This window comes from Elephas maximus, chromosome 4 (genome assembly GCF_024166365.1).
Source record: "Elephas maximus indicus isolate mEleMax1 chromosome 4, mEleMax1 primary haplotype, whole genome shotgun sequence".
Taxonomy (NCBI): Eukaryota; Metazoa; Chordata; class Mammalia; order Proboscidea; family Elephantidae; genus Elephas; species Elephas maximus.
This window is the reverse complement of record NC_064822.1, coordinates 167,512,745-167,538,646: the sequence shown is the minus strand read 5'-3', so window position 1 is coordinate 167,538,646 and position 25,902 is coordinate 167,512,745. Positions and strand designations below refer to the sequence as shown.

The 25,902-nt window shown below is 39.6% G+C and overlaps 1 protein-coding gene across 1 annotated transcript in view; it reads right to left on the bottom strand.

Moving 5' to 3' along the window:
• UTP20 (UTP20 small subunit processome component) overlaps window positions 1–25,902 on the bottom strand; it is a 182,576-nt gene that overhangs the window by 83,990 nt on the left and 72,684 nt on the right. The window contains exons 9-21 of the mRNA XM_049884168.1: window positions 23,217–23,298; window positions 22,222–22,359; window positions 21,613–21,768; window positions 20,875–21,021; window positions 20,658–20,792; window positions 19,081–19,158; window positions 16,120–16,298; window positions 12,089–12,238; window positions 11,869–11,957; window positions 9,444–9,549; window positions 4,735–4,885; window positions 4,016–4,078; window positions 3,123–3,281 (exon numbers count right to left, since the gene is read on the bottom strand). Coding sequence (XP_049740125.1) covers window positions 3,123–3,281; window positions 4,016–4,078; window positions 4,735–4,885; window positions 9,444–9,549; window positions 11,869–11,957; window positions 12,089–12,238; window positions 16,120–16,298; window positions 19,081–19,158; window positions 20,658–20,792; window positions 20,875–21,021; window positions 21,613–21,768; window positions 22,222–22,359; window positions 23,217–23,298 — 1,633 coding nt within the window. The remainder of the gene's footprint in view (window positions 1–3,122; window positions 3,282–4,015; window positions 4,079–4,734; window positions 4,886–9,443; window positions 9,550–11,868; window positions 11,958–12,088; window positions 12,239–16,119; window positions 16,299–19,080; window positions 19,159–20,657; window positions 20,793–20,874; window positions 21,022–21,612; window positions 21,769–22,221; window positions 22,360–23,216; window positions 23,299–25,902) is intronic.

The window sequence follows — 25,902 nt, the reverse complement described above, 5'->3', positions numbered from 1 at the left end:
CACCATAAACTTACTGCCCCCTAAGTTTCCTATCTAATCTTTCTAGTTACTGTTGTGGATTTGATCCCATATAGATAACTCTTGCAAGTGTACAATGCTCAAAGCAGACGTTCTTTACTAAACCAAAAAAACCAAACCCAGGCCTTCGAGGTGATTCTGACTCATAGAGTACATTCTTTACTAAAAACCAAACCAGACCCAGTGCCGTCGAGTCGATTCCGACTCATAGTGACCCTACAGGACAGAGTAGAACTGCCCCATAGAGTTTCCAAGGAGCACCTGGAGGATTCGAACTGCTGACCCTTTGGTTAGCAGCCGTAGCACTTAACCACTAGGCCACCAGGGTTTCCAACATTCTTTACTAGGTAAGCTAAACTATTGTTTGGTTTAAAGAAGACTTCAGGGGATATTTTTGATTTAAGGTTTAAAGATTATCTCAGGGCAATAGTTTTGGGGGTTCATCCAGCTTCCATGGTTCCAGGAAGTCTGGGGTCCATGAGAATTTGAAATTCTGTTCTGCATTCCTCCCTCTTCTGATCAAGATTCTTATATGGAATCTCTGATTAAAATGTTCAGTAATGGTAGCTGGGCACCATCCAGCTCTTCCGGTCTCATGGCAAAGGAGGCAGCTGTTTATGGAGGCAATTAGCCACACATTCTATTTCCTTCTCCTATTCCTGACAGAGCCCTGGTGGCACAGTGGTAAAGAGCTCGATTACTAACCAAAAGGTCAACAGTTCAAATCCACCAACGGCTCCTTAGAAACCCTATGGGGCAGTTCTAGTCTGTCCTACACAGTTGCTATGAGTCGGAATCGACTCAACAGCAATAGGTACAGATATCCTTGACTCTTCTTCTTCCTCTGTTGCTCCAGGCAAACAGAGACCAAATGTTGTGCCTTTATGGTCACTTGCAAGCTTTTAAGACCCCAGGCACTACGCAATGAACTAGGTGGTAGAACAGAAGTATAAACATGACATTAGGCCCATTAACTGGGATGTCCAGTGAAACCATAACCCTAAATCTCCAAATCAAGAAACCAAATCCCTTGAGGTATTTGCTTGTACATAAGCAGCCTCAGCAGCCTTTTTTTTTTTATTATTGTTATTGTTGTAAATATATCAGACAACACTTGCCAATTCAACTTTTTAAAGGTATATAACTTACTGACATCAATTACATTAATTACACAGCCTGGTTTTTAAAACATAGTGTGTTTCTCACAGGAAGTAAAAGAGCATGGTCAATCTCAAAATGGTAAATTAGGATCAAGATTAAGAACTATTTTATTCTTATAGGTATGTTTTATTCTTGCATATTTTCGAGGCAGAGTAAAAGGTGCTTACTTTTATTGTTGCCTATTTCATGGCTATCATCTAAATCCTAAATTGCAGTTACCGCCCATTTTTTAAAAAATTTATGGCATCAAGACCACCACATTCCCTAAGAGACAGTGGTATGGAGGGACCATGTTTTTCTTAACTGGTACATTCTCACTGGATTTAATGGATGTTTGGCTTTCTATGGGGCTGCTAGTCTCAAAAGTTCTTCCTATAAATTTGAATTATTTATTTTGTGATAAAAGCATATACTGCTTTTGTAATAAAAAAAATCTAAGTGAAGAAAATTTAAAAAGCTAAAAAGTATGTCACTAGGAGAATAATAGGGATCAACCAGAATAATTTCTTCAACGTTCACTTATCATTTTAGAAACAGTCATTGAAAGCCTATTACGGGGCAAAGCTGTATACTCAAATGATTAATACAAGATCTAAATTCCTCAAGGAATATACAGTCTAATGAATTCATTAAAAAAACAAACAAACAAAAACAAAGAGCATTGCCTAATTAATAAGTAGAACAATCACCTTTGTAAACCAAAGACAGTATAATAACTGTTTGAAGTAGGATGGGGAGAGAATTATCTGTACCATCAGACGAAGCTGTCATAGTACCCTTACATATGCCCCAGATTCTTGCGACCACATGAAACTATATATGGTTTCCATGAACCAACCACGCTCTCTCAGACCTCACTACCTTTACACACTCTCTTCCTCTCACATGGAACGTTCTCCCCTTTTCAAGGAGCAGCACAAGCATCACCCTTTCCAGAAACCCTTCCTGGAACACCCTTTTATGCATTTATTATAAAACCTGTCACATTGCAAAGCAATGGTATGTTTGTTTCCTAGTCCATTCAGTCTCCAAAACTGTGATCTCTTCGAATGTAGGGGCTGGGTTTTTATATCTCCAACACTCAGTTGTAGTTGGCCAATATGTTTGACAAAAGATCAATAACAATCAAGCTAGCTACCATTGTTTAGCATTATTCTAAGTATATTATATTTATCTCATATAATTCTAGAACAACCCAGTGCATTAGGGATTATTATTTTTCCCATTTTACAGATAAGAGAACTGAGGCACAGAGAAGATTCGGGGCCCAGTAAGTGGCAGTAAGAGCCAGGCCTGCAATCTGGATCACTCTACTACACACTTATGTGATGGGCTGGTGACAGAAGAGTCCATTCTGTCTACTTATTTAACATATTGCCCCAATCCACACTCAGATCGCAATCATTTACGCTCTACCCTAAAAGCTTCTTTAACAAAAAGATGGAATCTGTGTTTTGAAACTGTAACATCAACAAAACTGGTTTACAATTTTTTTTTGATAAGGGATCATTTGCAAAATTATCACATTCATTAGGGTCTAAGGTTGATAAAGTTAGAAATCTGATAAAAGTGAAGTATTACAATTTTAAAACGCTCACGTGCCATGTGCTGTAAATGAGTGAGAAAGAGTAGTGAGACCTTAAGCAAAACCCATGGCCACTGCAGACGCGTCCCCATTTCATCAGGAAAAGAAACAGAACTGGAAGAGGGCTGGTCATCACTACTTCCACACTGTTACATACTCAGGCGAAGGGCGGATAGCACATTATTCCTATCATTTAAAAGGCTGGCAGAGCCATTTAACTCAAAGCATCTAAGACAACTGAGATTTATCTTGTTTCAAAAATTTCTTTTTTGTGATGACTTGCTATTCGTCCCTTTTCAAAAGGCAGCTAAGCAAGTTTTAAAGCATAAACAGAGGGGGAAAAAAAAAACGTTTTTACCTCCTGCAAAGGCCCATCGGGGACGGCAGTCTGCACCACGTCATGTCTTAGTTTCCTTAAATGAAGCAGCTTCTCTCTGTAGTCACTCACGGTTGCTGGGATGAGTTCTGCCTGGCGTAGTATAGCAAAGGCCGACTGGCGCTCCGAGAGCCCGTCATCCTGAACAGCCAGAGGAAACCGAAAAGGCAGGTCAGTTTCTGACTTTCAAAAAGGAATGCTAAATGTGACCAGAGTTCTAAAACAGAAACAACTGCAATATGTTAATGCTTTAAGTTAAGTAAGCAGTACTTTTCTATGTAAATGATTTGCTTTTCCTCACATCATTTAGTTTTTGATAATTTATGTTTAGTCTCTAATGCAGAAATGACAAATATAAAACAGGAAAGTGATTCTCAAAATAACTCAAATTGATTGACAATATTTGTTATAAAAGAAAACAAACATATATATATATATACACACAGGTATCTGTAAGGGTGTGTGCTGCATCATTGTTTAAAATAATGTAAAACTAGAAACAATCTACCTTACTGCCCATCAACAGGGAATTAAATAAATAAAGATATTTTAAACGGTGGAGTACTATTCAAAATTTTCAAAAATGAGGTAGAATTAGAGGTACTAAAATAGAAAATCTCCATACCATTGTTGTTTAAAAATACCTATCAAACAAGAGTAAATCATGTGTGTGTACACAAAAAGTTGGAAAGAATATTCACCAATTAACTGTAGATTTTCAGTGGTAGCCTTGGGGTGGATGGAATAAGAATTACCAAAAAAAAAAAAAAAAAATCCAATTATGATGATATTTACATTTACCATTTTGGAAATTAAAAAATCTATACATAAAATTATATTTTTTAAAAAGTATCCAAGTTGAACAGTTAAAATACCTCCATCAATTCTGGAAGCCGAACCTCAAAGTGGTTTAGAATCCTTATTGTCAGAAGCCGAATCTAGAGAAAAGGCAAGGCATGTTTCAAAGTCCAAAGTTTAACCATAAGAAGATGACCAACATCAGTGAGATCCAAGTTTCATACAACTAAGAGAAATGTACCCTCTGATGAGCATAATACATGTTTATTCTATACCTTTTCTCACATTCAACACCAACCAACATATATTCAAATAGTACATGGAACAAAGAACAACCAGACTAGACTGAGAAGGTAAGGTTGCCCATAAAATCATGTTGTTTATTTGAACAACGACACTATAGGCATCTCTGCAAATAAGTGCAAAGAATCTGATTAAGCTTACTATTCAAATGAAATGAGTGCTTTTTACTCCTAAATAAGGTATCCAGATATTTCCACACCTGCGTGAGCAGTAAAATCCCCTGTAGGGCTTTAAAAAGTATAGGTTTTTTTCAGTTCTACCCTAGCCCTGCTGAATCAGCATCTTTGCAGCAGGGACCCAGAATTTGCATTTTTAAGCTCCCCAACTAACCCTGCTGCCATCGGTTTACAGGCCAGTGTTCAGGAATGGCTGCTTTAAACAGAAATCATTCCACAGCATCATTTGCTGATTAAGGAGGTCTGCCATTCCACTGACAGTGTAAAAAAAAGAACAAAAGAAGAGAGATTGAGAACATACCGCAAACCAGTATTACCTTGGATACACCAGTTGAAATGTTAGCTTGTAACTTCGAGTATAACTCCATTAAAGCTTCCTGGGAAAGCGGTTCTTTGCAGCCACATAAGGATAATCTCTGATAATAGAGATCGGCCAACAGCAACACAGATGGCTCCAAAGGAAACGTTCTGCAACAAGGTATTGATTAGGCCTAAATTGTTCCATACGCCCCCAGATATTCAGGCTACAATAAAAACAGTAAAAATCACCCCTGATGAAGAAAATGTAAAAGGCTAGTCAAAGCTTTACATGGACATTTGGCATCATTTCATAGTGGAAGAATCTGAGACCCAGCAACAGAGTGGTGTGCTTGGGGACACGCTGCTAGTTGGAGGCAGAGGTGTGATACGATACGCTATTTTGGCTACAAATCGAGTGTAGCCTCCCTCTTTAATCCCCCTCCCCCACCCCCGCTGGTATAAATAACAATCACATAAAAGAATGCTATATAATATTTACTGTTCGACATGTGTCAGGCACTGGCATATAAATAGCACACGCATTTTGCCTACAAATTCAGTGCTGTCTCCATAGTCTCTCCAGTTGTAAATGACGATCATATAAAAGGATGTTATATAATACTGAGTTTTTTTTTGTAATTTCATACAAAAATTTATACACATATCATTCTGTGGCATAAGCTGCAATCCCCTTAATGTGACAGCACACTCCCCCTTTCCACCCTGGGTTCCCTGTGTCCATTCAACCAGTTCCTGTCATTTCCTGCCTTCTCATCTTGGTTTTGGACAGGAGCTGCCCACTTGGTCTCATGTATCTGATTGAACTAAGAAGCACACTCCTCACATGTATTATTCTTTGTTTTATACCCCTGTCTAACCTGTCTGAAGAGTGGGCTTTGGGAATGGTTTCAGTTCTGGGTTAACAAAGCGTCCAGGGGCCATAGTTTCGGAGGTCCTAAGTGAGTGTTTGCCAAGTGCCGGGCACTGTGCTAATGAGGGAAGCAGGAATAAAGAGTGGTTTAGCATATGATCTTTGGGGGTAAGACAGCCTAGGTTGGACCATAGCCCTGCCATTCATCAGCAGGGTAACGTTATGCAAGTTGCTTAATCTGTGCCATCGTCATTTGGCAAGCATTTACTGAATGTCTACTATGTGCCAGTGACTTTCCTAGGCACTGTGGATGGCATTAAAGAAAAGACCAAGTCCCTATCCTCCTGGAGCTTATATTCTAATAGGGGGAGATAGCCAATAACTAAATACATTAAATCTAAATAATAAGGATGACCGTAGTGAGTGCCATGAAGAAAACTCAATCAGGGAACAGAGGCCAGAGCGAGAGACTGCTCTGTATGGATGAGGGGGAGTGATGAGAACTATCTGCATCACCAAAGTGGAGAAGTTAGCTATGTGGCTATCTGGAGGAAAAGTATTCTGGGCAGAAGAAACATAAATGCCAAGTCCCAGAAAGAGGTGTGCTTGTCTATTGGAGGAACATCAAAGAGACCAGCATGGCTGGAACTGTACTAAAAACAACAACAACAAAAAAACGTGGCTGAAGATGAGGGCAGGGTACCATATAGAGCCTTGAGGAATGTGACAGGGATTTTGGATTCTAATCTGAGTAAGATATTAGAGCAGTGTTTCTGAACAAGCTTACTACTGACATTTTGGGCTGAGTAGCTGTATTGTAGGGGCTGCCCTGGGCATTGTAGGATGTTTAGCAGCTTCCCTGGCCTCTACCCACTAGATGTCAGGAGCTGCCCCTCAGTTATGACAACCAAAATGTCTCCAAAATTGTTCCTGGTTGAGAATGTCTGTTCCAGAGGGCTGTGAGCAAAGGATGACACGATCTGTCTTGGATTTAAGAGGATCATTCTGGTTGTTGGGTATAGAATTGAAAGCAACGGGGTGAAACTGGTGGCAAGAAAAGAGGCTAATACAATAACCCAGGAAGAGATGATGGTGGTTTAGGCCTGGGTGTGGAGTAGTAGCTGGATTCTGGATTTACTTTAAAACTTTAGTTCCCTCACCTGTAATGATAACAGTACATATCTCATGGAGATCTTTTGAGAATTAAACTCAATAAGGAATGCGAAGTACTCGGAACAGCAACTGGCATTACCCATTGCCAGCCAGTCAATTCTGACTCATAGTGACCTTACAGGACAGAATACAACTGCCCCAAAGGAATTCCAAGGAGCAGCTGGTGGATTTGAACTTCCGACCTTTGGGCTAGCAGTTATAGCCCTTAACCACTATGCCACCAGGGCTCTGGCACATAATAAGGACATAATAAACGAAATCTGTATATGGCTACTACTGCACACATGGTCTAATTTAATCTCCATAGGGGAATACTACCATCTCATTTTGAGAGATAATGAAGTTAAGGTTAACTAACTTGCCCAAGGCTACAAGATTCAAATCCAGGCTGCCCTGGCTGTGAAACCTATGCACTTCATCACCACAGCACCCAGTACAGAAGCATGCATCAACAACTTTTACAACTGGAAAGGTCACACACCCACCCTCAAAGAGGGACCCACTCCTGTTGGAGGTTTCTGGGCCTCCAGGGCAGCAGCCTTCCGCAGAGGACCTGGTGACACCGCTCTGTGCTGTGTGTGCCTTTCTATTTCAAAACTTCTAGAGGTGCCTAAAATTGTTTATATGAGGAATATCATGGGAGAAGCTTAAACACAATGGTAAAGAATAAGAGAAGATGTAACATGGTAAGTATGGTGGTGCCTATGTGACAAGTACGCAGGAGAAGAGTTCCTTCCTGAAACCAATTCAATTAACAGCAGAGAAATGGCAACTTCATCCAGATTTGGGAATGTAAAGAGGTTCCGGATTACTGCAAACTGGCCTCCCTTGTTCCCCCACAGTCTCTTCTCTACACAGCAGCCAGAGTGAGCCTGTTTAGGCCTAAGTCACCCCCCTCCACCCCCCGGACAAAATCCTCCTGTAGCTTCCCCTTCTACTCAGAGTAACAGCCAAGGCCCTACAATGGCCTAAAGGCCATTCACAATCTGCCCCACCTCACCTCTTCTCTTGCTCCCCCACACCCTATATTAGCTCCCACCACTCAGCCACAATGGCCTCCTGCTGCTCATGCCAGGCCCATCCTAACCCTCTCCCACACCCCAGCATGGGCACTCCTACCTGGGTCTGGAACATAGCCAGGGCCCCCCATATCCTTGTGGCTTACTCCTCACTGCCTTCAGGTCTCTGTTCAAGTGTCTTTTTCTCAGTGAGGCCCTCTCTACTTACTGCCACCATCCCGCAACCTCCGGACTCGCCCTATCTCCTGACCCTGCTTTATTTTTCACCACAGCACTTACCACCTTCTAACACACTATATGTATTACTAATTGAGCTTAGTGACTTCTCTTCTTGCTAGAATTTAGCTTCACCAGGGCAGGGACTTTTGTCTGTCTTGTTCACCGATTATATCTCCTGATGCGGAGAATGGTGCCAGGCATGTGAGAAAAGCAAATAAACATTTTATAAATGATGTGAATGAATGAATCTGTTACAAAAGCATGGGAATAAAATGGATCAAACTCCAAAAAAAGAAGCTAATGGCTTTACCAGGTTTTCAAGAGCTCTGACCAGAAAGGGCTCTAAGCTAAGTAGTGAATGGCTCCCCAATAATGGCCCTGTGTGACTACCAATACCTCAATAACAGAGGCTGGCTAAACGAAAGGGAATTAAACTAAAAAAATAAAAATAAAGAAAGAGGGAGCGGGCAGGGAGATTGTTTCAATATGTAGAAAAGGATGATGGGAAAGTTTTCTGCAATGTTGATCATGTCAAGCTGAGGTAGAATATGAAGTGAGAGGAGTGAGAATGTAGATGTTGGACCCGCTGAAGAAGTTACAAAAGGTCAGCACTGCACAATGCTATGTTTGGGAGTAAATCAGTATTATATGATGTCTGCCTTCTATAACCTGGAGCCCAGGTGGAGCAGTGGTTAAGAGCTATGGCTGCTAACCAAAAGGTTGACAGTTCGAATCCACCAGGCACTCCTTGGAAACCCTATGGGACAGTTCTACTCCATCCTATAGAGTCACTATGAGTCGGAATCAACTCGATAGCAATGGGTTTTTGACCCTCTATAACACACGTTTATACACACATTAAAATAACCCTTCCCAAAAATGATTCTGTATTTAAAGATTGTGTCAATAAATACACTTATTTTAAATGGAGTATCTAAATCAATATTAAACGGCACCAGGTTTTTTTGTGTATGTGAATACAATGGAAACCCTGCTGGCATAGCGGTTAAGAGCTACGGCTGCTAACCAAAAGGTCCGCAGTTTGAATCCACCAGGTGCTCCTTGGAAGCCCTATGGGGCAGCTCTACTGAGTTGGAATTGGTTCAAAGGTAATGGCTTATGGATGTGAATACAAACAAGACGTGGTGGCACGGTGGTTAAAGTGATCAACTGCTAACCAAAAGGTCGGCGGTTCAAAACCACCAGAGGCTCTGCGGTAGAAAGATATGGCAATCTGCTTCTGTAGAGATTTACAGCCGTGGAAGCTGAGGTCACTATGAGCTGGAATTGACTCGATGGCAGTGGGTTTTTGGTTTGGTATGTGAATACAACTCGGATATAAAATAGTTCAAAGTAAGAATTTTCACGACGTCCAAGAGTCTATAAAAAAGAAGCTTCTATACTTTATTCATTATTAAGCTGACCACAAAATAGGTTTACTTACAATATTAAATTCTTCACACGTTCCACAGGAACCAAATGAAGAAGTTCAGAGGATTCTTCCAAACTCAGCAGAGTATTTACGGCTTGACAAAGAACAAATAAGTTTCCTAAATGCAGAGAAACAGGAGAACCCACATTACTTACCTCTTTGATATGAGCTGTCAAACACTGCACTTACCTGGCACTTACTTACTTGTGGGAAGTCTTGAATTTGTGCCTTCTAAATTAATTACCTGTCAAATATCAGAATATAAAAGGAACAGAAAAAGGGAAGTTTGCCTTATACTTTATTAAGAGAAAAACTTATTCAGAGATAGAGAATAAAAATTTATGTTTCATTAACTGAGATGAAGAATAAGTTCAATGGTTCCATCCACTGGCATTATCAAAACTAGGACTTCTGAGGAAAGAAGACTTCGGTTTTTTGAAAGCTAAGAAATTATTTTTGTATAAAACATGTCAATTTTATCTCTCCCACTTATAAGCTGCATATCCAATGGCTACTACCGATAATCCCTTCAATTAATAACATTAACAAACACTCGTTTAATCCCTAAACTAGAAGTTGGCAAATGATGGCCCACAGGCCAAACTGGGTAGGCGGCCTGTTTTTATACAGCCTGCAAGCTTAACAATGTTTTTTACATTTTTAAAGCGTTGCTTAAAAAAAAAAAAAGTAACAACAACAACAAAAAGAAATGTGCCATAAAGGCTGAATGTGGCCCTAAAACCTAAAATATTTACTATTAAGTCCCTTACAGGAAAAGTTTTCCAGCTCCAACCCTAGACTCTAGACCAGCACTGTCTAACAGAACTTCCACAAAGGTGGAAATGTTCTATACTTGTGCTATACAATATGGTAACCACTAGCCACATGTGGCTAATGAACACCTGAAATGGGGCAAATCTACTTTATCCTCTCTTTGCTCAGTGTCTAACACAGAATCTAGTACACTGATATTTAAGTGAGTGAATGACTATTATATGCGTGTGTTAAAAAAAATAGTGTAGAACAGGAGGAGGATATGGAATGTGTGGCTAATTGCCTCCATGAACAACTGCCTCCTTTGCCATGAGATCAGAAGAACTGGATGGTGCCCAGCTACCATTACTGAACATTTTGATCAAAGATTTGATAGAAGAATCCTGATCAAAAGTGGGTAAATGAAGAACAGAATTTCAAATTCTCATGGACTCTAGACTTTCTGGAGCCACTGAGGCTGAATGAATCCCTGAAACTATTGCCCTGAGATAATCTTGAAACCTTAAACCAAAAATATCCCCTGAAGTCTTCTTAAAACCGAACAATAGTTTAGCTTACCTAGTAAAGGCTGTATGCCTTGAGCATCGTCCTCTTTTAAGAACTGTCTATATGGATTGAACCGACAACAGCAACTTGAAAGATTAGATAGGAAACTTAGGGGGCAGTGAGTTTATGTTAATGGAGGGGAACAATTCAAAAAGGGAGGATGAGAATGGTTGCACAACGTGAAGAAGGTAATCAATGTTACTGGATTGTACATGCAGAAATTATAGAATTGGTGTGTGTTCTGCTGTGTACATTCTCAACAACAAAAATAAAATAAACTATCTATCTATCTATCTATCAATAAAACACTGTACTGGAATAAAGTAAAATACCTGCTTTCAAAGTGCGGATCTTAAGCTAGTTGGGGAAACCTGCAAGTATACAGTAAGACATGGTGCTTTGGGCAGCCTAATTCTGCCTGGGGAAATCATGAAGGCCTTCTGTGAGGAGCTGAGCTTTGCAACATAAGCAGGAATTCATCAAATGACAAAGATCCAGAAAGGACTCCAAGCAGAGGGGATGCATGTTTGAGGGCAGCCAAAAATCCAAAACCAGACCCAATGCCACTGATTGATTCTGGCTCATAATGACCCTATAGGACAGAGTAGAGCTGCCCCATAGGATTTCCAAGGCTATAAATCTTTATGGAAGACTGCCACACCTCTCTCCTGAAGAGTGGTTGGTGGGTTAGAACCACTGACGTTTCCAGTTAGCAGCGGAGCACTTAAGCACTGTGTCACCAGGGCGTCTTTGAGGGCAGCCAGAGGGTTGTAAAAGAATGTATCTTGCTCAGTGTAAGCGATTAGAATGCCCAAAGCATGAAGTGCTTACCAGGGCTATCGCTGGGGCTTGAGCAGGAGCAGCTCACACAATATGACATCCTTCTGACACTGCGGATCCTTCAGATCACCTTACATCCAAGTGACCCTGACCTAGCTGCCGCATTGTTGGAAACAAGTGCAACCTCCATCTTACCTTCTTTCTTTCTGGGTTTATCACACGGGAGGTTTTGCTAGAAGACAATGTAATTACTATTCTCTGGAATGCCGGATGTTTACACTTACTCTGCATGTACCCATAAAGAAAGGTAAGGGAACAAATGCTGATTGTAACTGACCTTTTCCAAAGCTCCCTCTGTCAACAGTCATGAAGAGTGACTCTATAAGGCACGTGACTAGTTGTATCACCTTCTCTTTCTCAAGAGGTCTGTCCAAGAAGTAGGGAGGAAAAGGGAAAAGTTCAAACTGGCATTCAGTGGCCTTTTCAAGCAATGGCTTAGTCAATAATTTAAGTCAGCATGTTAGGTATTTCTTTCAAAACTAAACATAGTTCCTTACCTAATATGAGGTAACACTACCAGGGCTGCCCAAGAATGTGAAAGGTAAGTCGCATCTTCATTTGGAGGTAACTGAATTATAGATAAGAGATGATCCAGTACTGGACTCTGTTCCTTCTCTCCCTTGGATCTAGTCTGCTTTAAATAGGATCTGAAGGATGAAAAGATAAAAAAAATATCCTTAGAATAGGAAAGATTGTAATGGCTCTTGCCTCTCCACGTGTGGAACATTTTGGGGAAGTGTTGTTAGTGGTTGAACATAAACAACTACACAAATGTGAGTCATCTGTTGCCATGATTCCCCTGCCTCACAATGGCCAACAAGCTCCTCCAATAAAATCCACACTCCTTACCTCAGCCTATAAGGCACTATGTGATCTGGTCCTCACTTACCTCTCTCATCTCCTCTCATCCCCTCTTCTCCTTGCTCAGCGCTCTTTGGCCACACTGGCCTTGTCTCTGTTCCTCAAACATGCACAGTTCATTCCTATCTTAGAGACTTTGCAGTAGCTCTCCCTCTGCTTTGAAGGCCTTTCATCCGGCTCTCTGCACGGCTGAAGCCCTCCCATCATTACAATCGTGGTCCAGAGAAGTAACGCCTCCCCTTCATCCACTCTCCCTCTCAACACCTGTTTTATTTATTTTTATCGCCATCTAAAATCATTTTGTTTATCTGCCCCACCACATCCCTTTCCCCAAGAATGTAATCTCCCCCAAAGAAGGAACCTTCCCTGATTCATCATTGTACCCCCAGTGCCAACAACAGTGCCTGACACAGTATTTGTCATATGAAGGAATAACTTTATCTTCTGAAGAGTTCTTTCACATCTATTATCTATTTTTATTCTCACAACAAATCCTGTGAGATGGGTGGATGGAGTGTTACTAAGAATATTCAAATTATTATCAAACAAATCTTCACAGAGGAGTCAAGACAAAGATGACCATTCATACACACCTTATCTCTGTGGGGGGTGGTAGAGGGATGTTTTCGCAGAGAAACCAGCCCTAAATTAACATGCCTGCATTTATTTACTTATTCTTACCCTGCGACATTCCAAGGAGGATTTGAGGTGGCCGAGGTGACAGTGTGAGTTCTGATGCCCAGCCTCAGTGAGGCCCGGGCTTCCCCTTGCAAAGTCAACCACAAAGCAGCTTCATCTCACCACAAAGAACCCATAGTTTCAGCCACTTATAAGCTATTTGCCTGCTGTAGGTTGGCTTGGTGTTGTGAAATCAAGAGAAAAGTTCCAAAGAAAGAATTCTAAAGAAGCTATTCATTCATTACATATTCCTCAGGAATCAGAACTCACGAAATTAAGAAAACCAACCTGAGGCTGTTGGTATGTTTTGAAAGAGAAGCTACTTTCAAGGTGGGCAAAAGAGCACCATGCAAGAGGATGAGTTCCTCTGGAAACTCAAGCTGGCTGAGCTCAAAAACCAACTCTGCTATGTTACCGTGGGAACAGTGACACCCACCTCAGTGAATGTTTGAAACTTCAAAGCCTAGTACTCAGCTGAAGCTTAAGGAATGTCCATCTAGTCTTCCCACCCCAAAGCAAACTACAAATGCAGCAACAGGTCTAACGAATCCAATAGAAATTGTAGAAATTAAGTGTAAAAACGGAAATGACAAGGGAACTATTTCCTAATGTATAATTCCTAGAAGCACATCACCCAACTATTTAAAAAACAATAGCAGAATCCTCTCACAGATTTAAACATTTTTTTTTTTTAATTTCTGAAGGGTATTTGTTATGTTCCATTAAGAAAGTAACCCACAGTCCTCTTAACAATTCCAGTAACGTAAATATATATAATCTTAAAATTAATTGTCATCTTTTTTCTTAAGACCTTCCTGACATAAACAAATTTAAGTTTTGTGTATCCTTGGGCAGCTGTCAATTCTCCTCAAATTGGTTTATAGGATTAATGCAATTCCTATCAAAATCTCAGCAAGCTTTTTTTTGTAGACACAAACTTCTCCTAAAATTTATATAGAAAAGTAAAGAACCTGGAATAGCTACAACAATTCTGAAAAAGAATAAAGATGAATCAATCTATCAAATTTCATGATTTATTTTATAGCTATAGTTATCGAGACAGTATGGTTTGGGGAGAAGAACAGACACATCAATCAATGAAAAAGAATCCAGAGATAGATCCACACAAATATGCACAACTCATTTTTGACGAAGGTGAAAAAGCAATTCAATGGAGGAAGGACAGCAAACAAATGGTGCTGGAGCAACTGGACATCCATACCAAAAATATCCAAACCAGTTGTCAGGTTGATTCTGACTCATGATGACTCCATGTGTTTCAGAGTAGAACTGCACTCCGCAACGTTTTTAATGGCTGTGATATTTCAGAAGTAGATCACCAGGCCTCTCTTCTGAGGTGCCTCTGGGTAGATTTGAACTGCCAACCTTTCGGTTAGTAGCCAAACACTTAACCAGATGCACCACCCAGGGATTCCACAGACAAAAAAAAAAATAAAACTTCAACTTAAACTTCACGTTTCATACAAAAGTTAGATGAATCACAGGATTAAATGTAAAATAATATTATAAAATTTTGAGAAAAAAAAAAAAGAAAATCTGCAGGACATAGGGCCAGGAAGAGAGCGCTTAGACATGACACCCAAAGCATGGTATGTAAAAGGGAAAGCTGATAAACTGGACTTTATCCAAATTAAAAACTTTTGTTCTGTGAAAAGCCTTGTTAAGAAAAAGACAAGGTACAGACCAGGAGAAAACATTTGCAAACTACATATGAACAAACATTTCACCAAGAGGATATACAGATTGTCAATAAGCACATGAAAAGATGTTCAACATCATCAGCCATCAGGGAAATGCAATTTGAGACCACAATGAAAGAGTACTATATACCTATTAGAATGTCAAAAAAAATTGTGATAATACCAAATGCTGGTAAGGATATGGAGAAACCGGAGCACTCGTATATTGCTGGTGGGAATGTGAAATGGTATATCCACTCCAGAAAAGAGTATGGCAGTTTCTTATAAAACCAAACATGCACATACCATACAACCCAACAACTGTGGTTCTGGGCATTTATCCCAGAGATGTGAAAATATATGTATATGAATGTTCACAGCAGCCGTCTTCATTAACAGACAAAAACTGGAAACAACCTAAACATCTTTTAATGGGTGGATGATTAAACAAACTGTGGTATAGCCATACCATGGAATACCACCCAGCAATAAAAAGCAATGAACTATTGATACATACAACTTGCATGGATGGCAAGGGAATCATGCCGAATGAAAAACGTCAGTCTCAAAAGATTACACATGGTTATGATTACATTTATGCAACATTCTTGACATGACAAAATTACAGAGATGGAGAACAGATTAGTGGTTGCCAGGGGTTAGGGGCGGGGTGGGTGAGTGTGGCTACTGAAAGGTAGCATGAGGGACCCTTGTGGAGATGGGACAGATCAGAACCTGGACTGTGGTGGTGATGGTTATACAAATCTACACATGTAATAAAACTGCATAAAACATACGTGCACACAGACGAGGGTATATATAACTGGTGAAACTGGAATAAGGCAGGTGGATTTTATCAATGTCAGTTTCCTAGTTCTGATACTACAGCATACTTGTACAAGATGCTACCACTGGGGAAACTAGATGAAGGGTACATGGGACCTCTCTGTACTATTTCTTACAACTGCATGTGAATGTACAATTATTTTGGAAAAAAATTAGTAGCCACCTCTTTCTTTTCTTTACCACCCTCTTGATGTAAACAAAGTCAACAGGTTTGTGTACCCTTATACATGTATATGTTATATACACTTTTTTTTTTTTTAACTCTGCAAAATGGAATCACACTATATGTACAATTTTATACCTTGCTTTTTTCAAGTAACAATATATTGTGGACATCTTTCCAGTTAATACTTACAGATCTACATTTCTCACAGTATTCTTAATGCATTTTATTTAAATGGGTAATCTTACCAACAAATAAATGGATTAAAGACAAAACTTACCCTACTGTCTGCTGTGAGAAAACCAGAGGGTACTTTTCAATGGCCATCGAACCAGCAGTGGGAGGTGGTGCTTTGTTCAGAATGAGTTTGGCCAAAGTGGCCAGAGCTTCATCTTTGACCGTAACATCATCAATCAAGAAGCAATTTTCAATATATGAGAGAAAGCGTGGTAGAAAAAGCTAAAAATTAGAAAGAAAATCACACTTATTAACAGATATAAATTCCGGGACATCTAATAAAGGGAAGATTCTAATACCTCCTGTCATGCATTGAATTATATCCCCCCCAAAACATGTATATCAACTTGGTTAGGCCATGACTCCCAGTACTGTGTGGTTACCCACCACTTTGTGATTGTAATTTTATGCTGAGGATTAGGGTGGGACTGTAACACCACCCTTACTCAGGTCACCTCCCTGATCCAAGATAAAGGGAGTTTCCCTAGGGTGTGGCCTGCACCACCTTTTATCTCTCAAGAGATAAAGGGAAAGGGAAGCAAGCAGAGAGTTGCTGATCTCATAACCACCAAGAAAGCAGCACCAGGAACAGAGTGCATCCTTTGGACCTGGGGTCCCTGTGCCTAAGAAGCTCCTTGACCAGGGGAAGATTGAGGACAAGGACCTTCCTCCAGAGCCGACAGTGAAAGAAAGAAAGCCTTCCCCCAGAGCAGATGTCCTAAATTTGGACTTGTAACCTACTAGACTGTAAGAAAATTAATTTCTCTTTGTTAAAGCCATCCACTTGTGGTATTTCTGTTATAGCAGCACTAGATAACTAAGATACCTCCAGACAGAAAAAAAAAAATTATAAATAAACAATCAGGGATCATAATTGCATTAGACCTCTCCATAGAAATAGTGAAAGGTAGAAGACAATAGAGAAATGCCTTCAAAACTCTGAGAGAAAGTGATTTAGAATACAGAATTCTATAACCGGCCAAACTATCAATAGAGTGTGAGGAGAAGAAAAAGACATTTTCAGACATACTAAATCTCAAAATTTTACCTCTATTCACCCTTTCTCAGGAACCTCTGGAAAATGTGTTCCATCAAAATAAGAGAATAAACCATAAAAAGAGGAAGACATAGGGATCAGGAAGCAGGAGAGAAGCAAAAAGAAGTCCTAGTATGACATTCATACAGTAGGCTTAGAAAGCAACCCATTCAGCCTGGAATTGCTCTAGGAGGATGATCTCTAAGAAAGAAAAATTGAAGTATTAAATTATCTGATAGTTTACCATGTGAAAGGCATATTATAAAGCTGTTGCAGGACAGACTCACTGCACAGATATTCAAATAAAACAATTTCCAATTTCTTTTAAAGGAAGCAATTAACTCCAAAAAAAGAAAAAGTACATTTAAAAAAATGTAACCATAAAATACTACTTATTTATATAAATTAAGTATAGGGCAAATACGGATTCAACCAAAATTTGTTAACGCTATTGGGAGGATAAGGGGAAGGACAGGAGTTGTAAAAGAAGCAATGTCCATTACCAAAGGAGGAGGTCTACGGGTAAGAAGTAAAATTTACAAATCAAGGAAAAGCAGCATATTCAGATCATTTAAAAATATGAAGTAAATACCAGAAGAAACAGCTAAAAATCACTAGATGTGGTTGTTACTGGTGAACAACATTGGAGTGGAAGATCAAGCCTTTTAGCCTTGTTTGACTTTTTAAACTATGAACACATAAAAAACCAAAAACCAAACCCAGTGACGTTGTGTCGATTTCAACTCATAGCAGCCCTATAGGACAGAGCAGAACTGCCCATAGAGTTTCCAAGGAGAGCCTGGTGGATTCGAACTGCCAACCCTTTGGTTAGCAGCTGTAGCACTTAACCACTACGCCACCAGGGTTTCCATGAGCACATGCTACTTGGATAAAACTAAGATTTTAAAAAAAAAAAAGATCCAGTATCTTGTCAGGATACAAAGAAAAGAGGCAGTTGCTAAGAAAACCATAGCGAGATAAAGAGCCCTACCTTGGGTGAAAAGAAACAGGATCTAGGACACACACAAAAAAAGGTTTTTTTGAGACAAATGAGAATACACATACTCCTCACTTATCAACTATCTCATTATCCTATATTTCACACTTATGACAACAGCAAAAAATCTACTAATTGACAATTTTGCGTACTAACAGTGTACGTCTGGCAGTAATGAACACCAAGGTGTGAGGTAAGAGTAACACTGGATGTGATGGTTAAGGTTATGTGTCAGCTTGACTAGGCCATGATTTTGAGTGGTCTGGCAGTTATGTAATGATGTAATTTGGCAATTATGTAATGATGTAGTCATCCTCCATTTTGTGATCTGACATGGTCATTTTCACACGATGATGATTTCCACATAACAACTTGGTCTTTGGAACCTAACTATTTTGATAAGTGAGAAGTGGGTATATACATTGTTTTTAAAGATAAATGGTAATAATGAAAGAATAGATACAGAGACAGGGTTCCAAGAAGTATATTACAGGGTTATTAGCTATAAAAATGTTTGATGGAGGTGGAGGGGAAGAGGGGACAAGGACACAATCAATTCAGGACTTGATATGAAAGATTTCTACCAAGTATCTATTTTGCACTAATGAAAATTTTATAATCTTCCTCCAATGCAAACTCTTTTAAAAATTGTTTTCTATTCTTCAAATTCACATAAAAGTTCCTTAAACGGTTCTTTTAATTTTACTCCATGGTGGTCTAACTTCCTAAAGAATTATTAAACAAGTTGGCTACCTGATATCATTTTTAATGTCCTAACATATAAAATAAACTTTCAATTATAACCTAGAATTGGAATATAATTTCTTTAAAAACAAAAACAAACAAAAAAAACTGACTAGAACATCAAGCACTTATTTTGTTCCTCTCCAAAAAAATACACAAAATTTCAAATTTGATTATTTTATCACAAAAGATTTTTTAAAAAGCTCAAAACTTAATATCTTGCTTACCTGCTCAAACTGCTCCATAGCAAACATGACTTCAGAAAAATCCAAAATTAAATGTCTTTCAGATCCGCTCTCAAAAGTCTGTGGACCACAGGTACAAAGATATTAACACAAGTACACAGAGAGAACTTGCCCCATTTCTGTAAATTAAAAACACCCAAAACCTGCAAAAGTGCTTCTACTTGCAAAAGCAGGAAGTAGTGGGACGCTTGATACAAGTTAATGTAGCCAAAGGGGGCAGAAAGTAATTGGTCCCTGAATTTGTCATTGTGCAAAGGGACACACCCCAGATGTGAAATACAGGCACTGAACCCTCCTCCTCAGCTACAGTAAGGACACACTTCAACCTGCATTCTGTCCAAATGTTTGGCCTTCTCCAAAAGAACTTTCACAGATGTGAAGGATGCTACATTCCTAGTGGTTACACAGGACTCTGCCTAAGAGAGGTTCAATTCTTTCCCAGGTTCAGAAAATTATGAAAGGACAAATAGCACAATTTTATACCTTCCTAAAAGTGTACAGAGCCCCAGTGGTACAGCAGTTAAAGCGCTTGGCAACTAACCAAAAGGTCAGTGGTTCAAACCCACCAGCCACTCTGCAGGAGAAAGATGTGGTAGTCTGCTTCCATAGAGATTTCTAGCCTTGGAAATCCTATGGGGTGGTTCTACTCTATCCTACAGGGTTGCTATGAGTTGGAATCAACTCAACGGCAATGGGTTTGGTTTTTGGGTTTTAAGAGGCGTACCGGTACACTTAGGAAGAGCCTAGTTGCTCTATCTTCAAACGTACGTCACTCCAATCCATATTCCAAACTCTCTAAAATAATCCAACCTAACTTTTCAAAGCCAAGCAGAGCCTTTGCTGATATCCCATCACATTTCCTCATGGGTCCACGTGCCCAGACTGTGTAAGTTTATGAATACATACGTGCCTTTGCTATTCCCTCTCCTAGTATTTGTTTTTTATTTTTTTTATTGCTGTAAAAATACAGATAACACAATACTTGCCAATTCAGTATTTTGCACATGTACAACTCAACGCAACCAATTACAGGATCATATTATTAATCATATTGCGTAACTATCACCAGCATCCATTGCCAAATTTTCCATCACCTCCTAGTGTTTTTAACTCCTGGGACTGGCTGACTGCTCTTTAACCTTCAAAGACTACTCCAAAGTTAAGACCTTTGGAAAGGCTTTTCTGTTCCTCAACCCCAGGCAGAACTAATCATTGTAATATAGTCTTTTCCTACTAGATTATAAATACTCTCAACCTCCCTCTTCCCCCACAACAATGGAAAAAACACAGGCACCATATTGTTCACCCTAGAAAACTTAGCCCCATAGCCAGCACATGGTAAGCCACACATACATTTGTTGAACATTTGTTGACTCGATTTAGCTTTTACTACAGTTTGTTTTGCTTATTTCCTTTATAGTATGTGATTCACATCTCTCTAACAAGATTATAAATTCCTTAAGGGCAGGGCTTTTGTCATGCTTCATTTGTCTTCCCTAGGAGGCTTGCTTAATGCTAAACATATTATTAACTGCTCAATATTTTTTGGAGTAAATTACCTTTTCTATGGTTTCTTTGATGAGGGTCTCTGGCAAGGAAACATTCTCTCCTAGGATCAAAGCAGAAATTACAGCCAAGAGGGTCTCCCGGCAAGAAGTTGACAGATTGGCTACATGCAATGTTTGAGACAACACCTGTAAAATAAAAGCAAAAACAATCCACTTACCAATCAGCTTTTAATGAACAGACTCTAAGCAAATTAAGCTGGGGGCTCACCTTACAAACAGCAACAGGGCTGGTTATCTTTGATCCACTTCCGTGTTTCACAAGTATCAGATATGTTTCCAACAATCTTTTAATCTGCTCAGAACTTTCACAACAGTTAGTTTTGGTTACTTTCGTATGTAGATCCAGGAGTGAGTCCTGCAAAAGAAGAATTTAACAAAGAGAACAACTACAGAATATCGAACTCAAATATCAAATATCAAACTGTTAATCCAATAATGAAAATACTGTGTGGCGCAGCTCAACTTTCCACATTCTTTTGCTTTAAAAGTAGAAGACACATTTAGCAGGAATCACTAATTAAAGTAACAGCCAGCATTCACTGAGTGCACTGCTCTAAGTTCTCTATACGTATTTTCTCACAATTCTCAGAGCAATACTCAGGTAGGTAGGGACTATTATTACTCCCATTTAACAGATGAGAAGGCTGAGTAATAGAGACTTTAAATCACTTTTCCAAGGTACACTAGCAGGAAGTGGCAGAGCCAAGATTCAAACATAGGCAATCTGGCTCCAAAGCCTGCACTCTTAATGTCTATGTTCTCCTGGATTTCAAGATATCAAATATAAACAGTGCTGTGGGAAGCCAGTGGGGAGGAAGATCCTAATTTATCTGTGTAAATATAAAGAAAGCAATTATAAAATATAAGCTCCAGGAGTGGTCTGCTCAAGTAAGAATAACAACTCTAGACCCCTTATTATACACAAATCTTAAAAATTAGAACTCACTTGCAAACATTCAAAAAATGTACCAAAATGTTCCTTGTGGATGTAGAATGCAGTGGATTTCACCATGTTTTTGAGTGTTTCTCCAACTAAGATCCATGGTAGTTGAGTTTCTGTTTCGGTAACAGGTCCTAGCTTTTGAACAATTAGCTTGACTGCCTGTGGGAATCCAAGAGTCATTAAAACGAACACGTAAACCCTTATTTTTAAGTATTACACTGTGATTTACCACATTGATTCTATCAGCTACCTTAAAATCTGGTCTGGAATAATTACAAATATGGCAGCTTTGATGATTAAGTTAGTTATGCATTCCAAAAGGAACTTCCAAACAAGGATGAGGAATTTTATCTTCTGACTGCCCCTTCCCCATTAATCAACTTACGTTATTATCTCCTAGTACGCAGGATGAAGGCAGCAATGATTTTGTGGGTAAGCAAAAATCCCCAATCTCTAAGGGCCTACATCAGGTAAGCACTGTTACTAAACCTTTTTTTTAGGGCTTTTCTTATTCTAGCCCATCCACATACATTACGTAATAACTTTCTCTTTTCTTTTTAATCTCTTTGACATAGACCCAAAGTGTCCCTCCCACCCGATCCAGTTATTTACCTTGCCTGTACAAGAGTGAAACATGTTTCTAACTCCTTTGCACATTTCAAAGAGCAACTGTCCAACTCCTTCAACCTTTTCTGGATGTTTATCGAGATCAAGAAACATTAAATTGAAAAGCGCATTTTTATCAGAAACCTAAAACACAAAACGGGCTTTTAATATTTACAGCCTGATCATATCTAAATGAAGAAATCTCGTTTGGTATTTCACATGTTTATATTTAAATACAATTAGGGAACACTTCTAAAAGTCAACACTTCTAATGATCTCAAACTACTAGAATAGTATACTGTCACTTGGAATGTCACATGAAACAGATTAATTCATGTATCAAGCAAAGCTACAAGGCAACATTCTATCTTTTAAAGTAAATCATATAGATTTATACTTATAAACATAAAAGAAACTTAATACCAATGTTTGTTTTACTACGAAAAAATAAAAAACCCCACCAGTTGCCCTCGAGTCTGTTTAGACTCGTGGCGACCCCATGTGCGGCAGAGTAGAACTGGGCTACACTGGGTTTCCAACAGCTCATTTTTTGGAAGTAGACTGCCAGACCTTCCTCTGGGTGAACCTGAATCGCCAACCTTTCAGTTAGCAGATGAGAGTGTTAACCGTTTGTACCACCCAGGGTCATCAAAGCCCTCGAAAACTTACTGTGGGAACAAATACAAATCACATTATACAATGAGTTCCTTCCATGAAGTTATAAAAATTTCTGTTAATCTCACTGTTTATGTACTTACCGACTTGAATTAGAGGGCAATTTTGGTATATATACATAAATCTAAATAAGGAGTGACCTAAATTGTTTCACGTTTGTGAGCAAAGACTAAATCTGACAGTGAGATAAACTCAAACTAGTAACAGGTTTGTTATTATACATATATTTAAAAAGGAGTCTATAAAAACCACATTAAAAAAGATAACTGTTTCTGTTCATTAAACTCCTGAGAATTAACTAGCAATAAACAAATTATCAGACTAACCTTTCTCATCAAAAAAGTAAAGCTTTCAGCAGCAAAATTTCTTATATGCAGTTTGTTATGAGCCAGGAGTGTACTGTACATGCTATGAAATAAGAAAATAAGACATGTTCAATTAATCATAGAATTTTAATAAAGATATACTAAACGCCCACTACACGCGACTGTGCTAAGTGTACAAAGGATACCTAAAAGGTACAAGACGAGAGCTTTAAATTTTCATTCGACTAATGAGACACTCATATGTTAAGCAGAAGACTGAAGGATACTAAGGGCCTAGGATTGGTGGTGCTGGTCTTTAGGAAAGGCTCCATGAAAAGATGAAGCTTGTGGTGAGTCCTGAACAACAGGAAGGATTCAGGTGGGGACTGGAGGGCATATTACAAGACACAAAAGCAAAAGAACAAAGATGGAGGGAGGCAGAAATGATCATGGTCAAGCAATCATGAGGCTGCTCTGCCTAAAAGAGGAAGAAACATGTGGGCTGGGAGGGCAGCTGCTGAAGTAAACAGACGGCTTTGAACATCACGCAGAGGCATCTGGACTCTCACATTTATTAAGCACTTACTCTGTCTTACTTCATTTAATATTATAACAACTCAGTGAGGCAGGTACTATCACTGGCCCCATTCCACAGATAATGAAACTGAGGCAGAAGGCTAAAAAACTTATTCATGATCACAACTATAACTAAATAATCACTTGCATAGTAACCTTTTTGTTTAAATCCATCTCCCCAGTATCAAAAGAGCATGCAATATGTCTCCCCTAGAACCGATCATTCCTTACTCGTATCAGGTACTAATAAATATTGGTTGAATGAGAAATGAATATTTTCAGAAAGATTCATTTGGCAGCAGTATACAGGATGAAATGAAGAAAGCAAGCTGCAGCTAGCAGTCCAGTTAGACTTCTGCTCAATTCATAGAAGCTTGTGTAAAGAAGGAAACCCTGGTGCCATAGTGGTTAAGTGCTACGGCTGCTAACCAAGAGGCTGGCAGTTTAAATCCACCAGGCGCTCCTTGGAAACTCTATGGGGCAGTTCTACTCTGTCCTATAGGGTAGCTAGGAATCGGAATTGACGGCAACAGGTTTGGTTTTTTTTTTTTTGGGTAATGAAGGGCATGAAAGAGGCTGGTGGTGGAGGCAAGTGGCAACAGATAGGCTCAAGACTCATTTCAAGAGTCCTTGCAGTAGAGCCAGAGACCTTGCAATGATCTACAGGCCCCTGATAACTTCCCCCTCCTCCCACCTACTTCTCTGGCATTGGCTAACTATTCTCCCCCTTATTCACGCTGCTCTAGCCACCCAGGACTCCTTGTTGTTCCTTGAACACACAAGGCATGCACCCAAGATATTCTCCTGCTGCTAAAATGTAAACTCTGCCAGGGCATGGGTTTTTATGTCTTATTTGTGATTGTATCTCAAATACCTGACACATAGCCAGGGCTCAAGGTATTTACCGAGTACATAATAAAATCAAGATGACTTGGTGTTCCTGAAGACAACTGGGTCAAAGATGTCTCTAAGGCACGAAGACTTGGTGACCACAGAATGGTGATACCGCTGTTAGAAAATGGTCAACCAAACAGGGCCTCACTTATACAGTAAAACCTGTGAATGCCAGAACCTATGCAAGGTGGAAACCTGTCAGAGAGAGAAAACTCAAATATTTTTCTCTAAATGGAGAGCGAGAGATAAATGCTAAGACTGCACGCCGTCAAAGGCAGATAACTTGCAAGACCCGGAAAAACAGGGCAGTCCCGTCGAGTTCTGGCTCTCACAGGTTTCACCGTAGTAGTGTCGTTAGGTGGTGTCGAGTCAGTTCCAACTCATAGCGACCTCATGTACAATGTAACGTAACACAGACCAGTCCTGCCATCCTCACAACTGATGTTACTTTTGAGCCTACATTTGCAGTCACTGTGTCAACCCAGGGTCTTCCTCGTTTTTCACTGACCCTCTACTTTATCAACATGATGTCCTTCTCCAGGGACTGGTACCTCCTGATAACATGTCCAAAGTACATGAGACAAAGCCTCTGTCTTAGTCATCTAGTGTTGCTATAACAGAAATACCACAAGTAAATACCTTTAAGAAAGAGAAATTTATTTTCTCAAAGTCTAGTAGGCTAGATGTCCAAATTCAGGGCATCAGCTCCAGGAGAAGGCTTTCTCTCTCTGTCAACTCTGGACGAAAGTCCTTGTCATCAATTTTCCCCTGAACCAAGAATGTTTCTGCATAGGAGCCCCAGGTCCAAAGCATGCACTCTGCTCCTGGCATTGCTTTCTTGGTGGTATGAAGTCCCCAACTCTCTGCTTGCTTCCCTTTCCTTTTATCTCTTGTAAGATAAAAGGTGGTTCAGGTCACACCCCAGGGAAACTCCCTTTACAATGGATCAGGGAAGTGATCTGAGCAAGGGAGTTACAATCCCACCCTAATTCTCTTTAACATAAAATTACAATCACAAAATGGAGGACAACCTTACAATACTGAGAATCATGGCCTAACCAAGCTGACACATATTTTTTGGGGACACAATTCAACCCAAGACAACAAGGCCAAAGTACATGAGACATAGTCTCACCATCCTCACTTCCAAGGAACATGCTGGCTGTGCTTCTTGCAAGACAGACTTGTTTGTTCTTTTGGCAGTCCATGATATATTTGATATTCTTTGTGAACACCA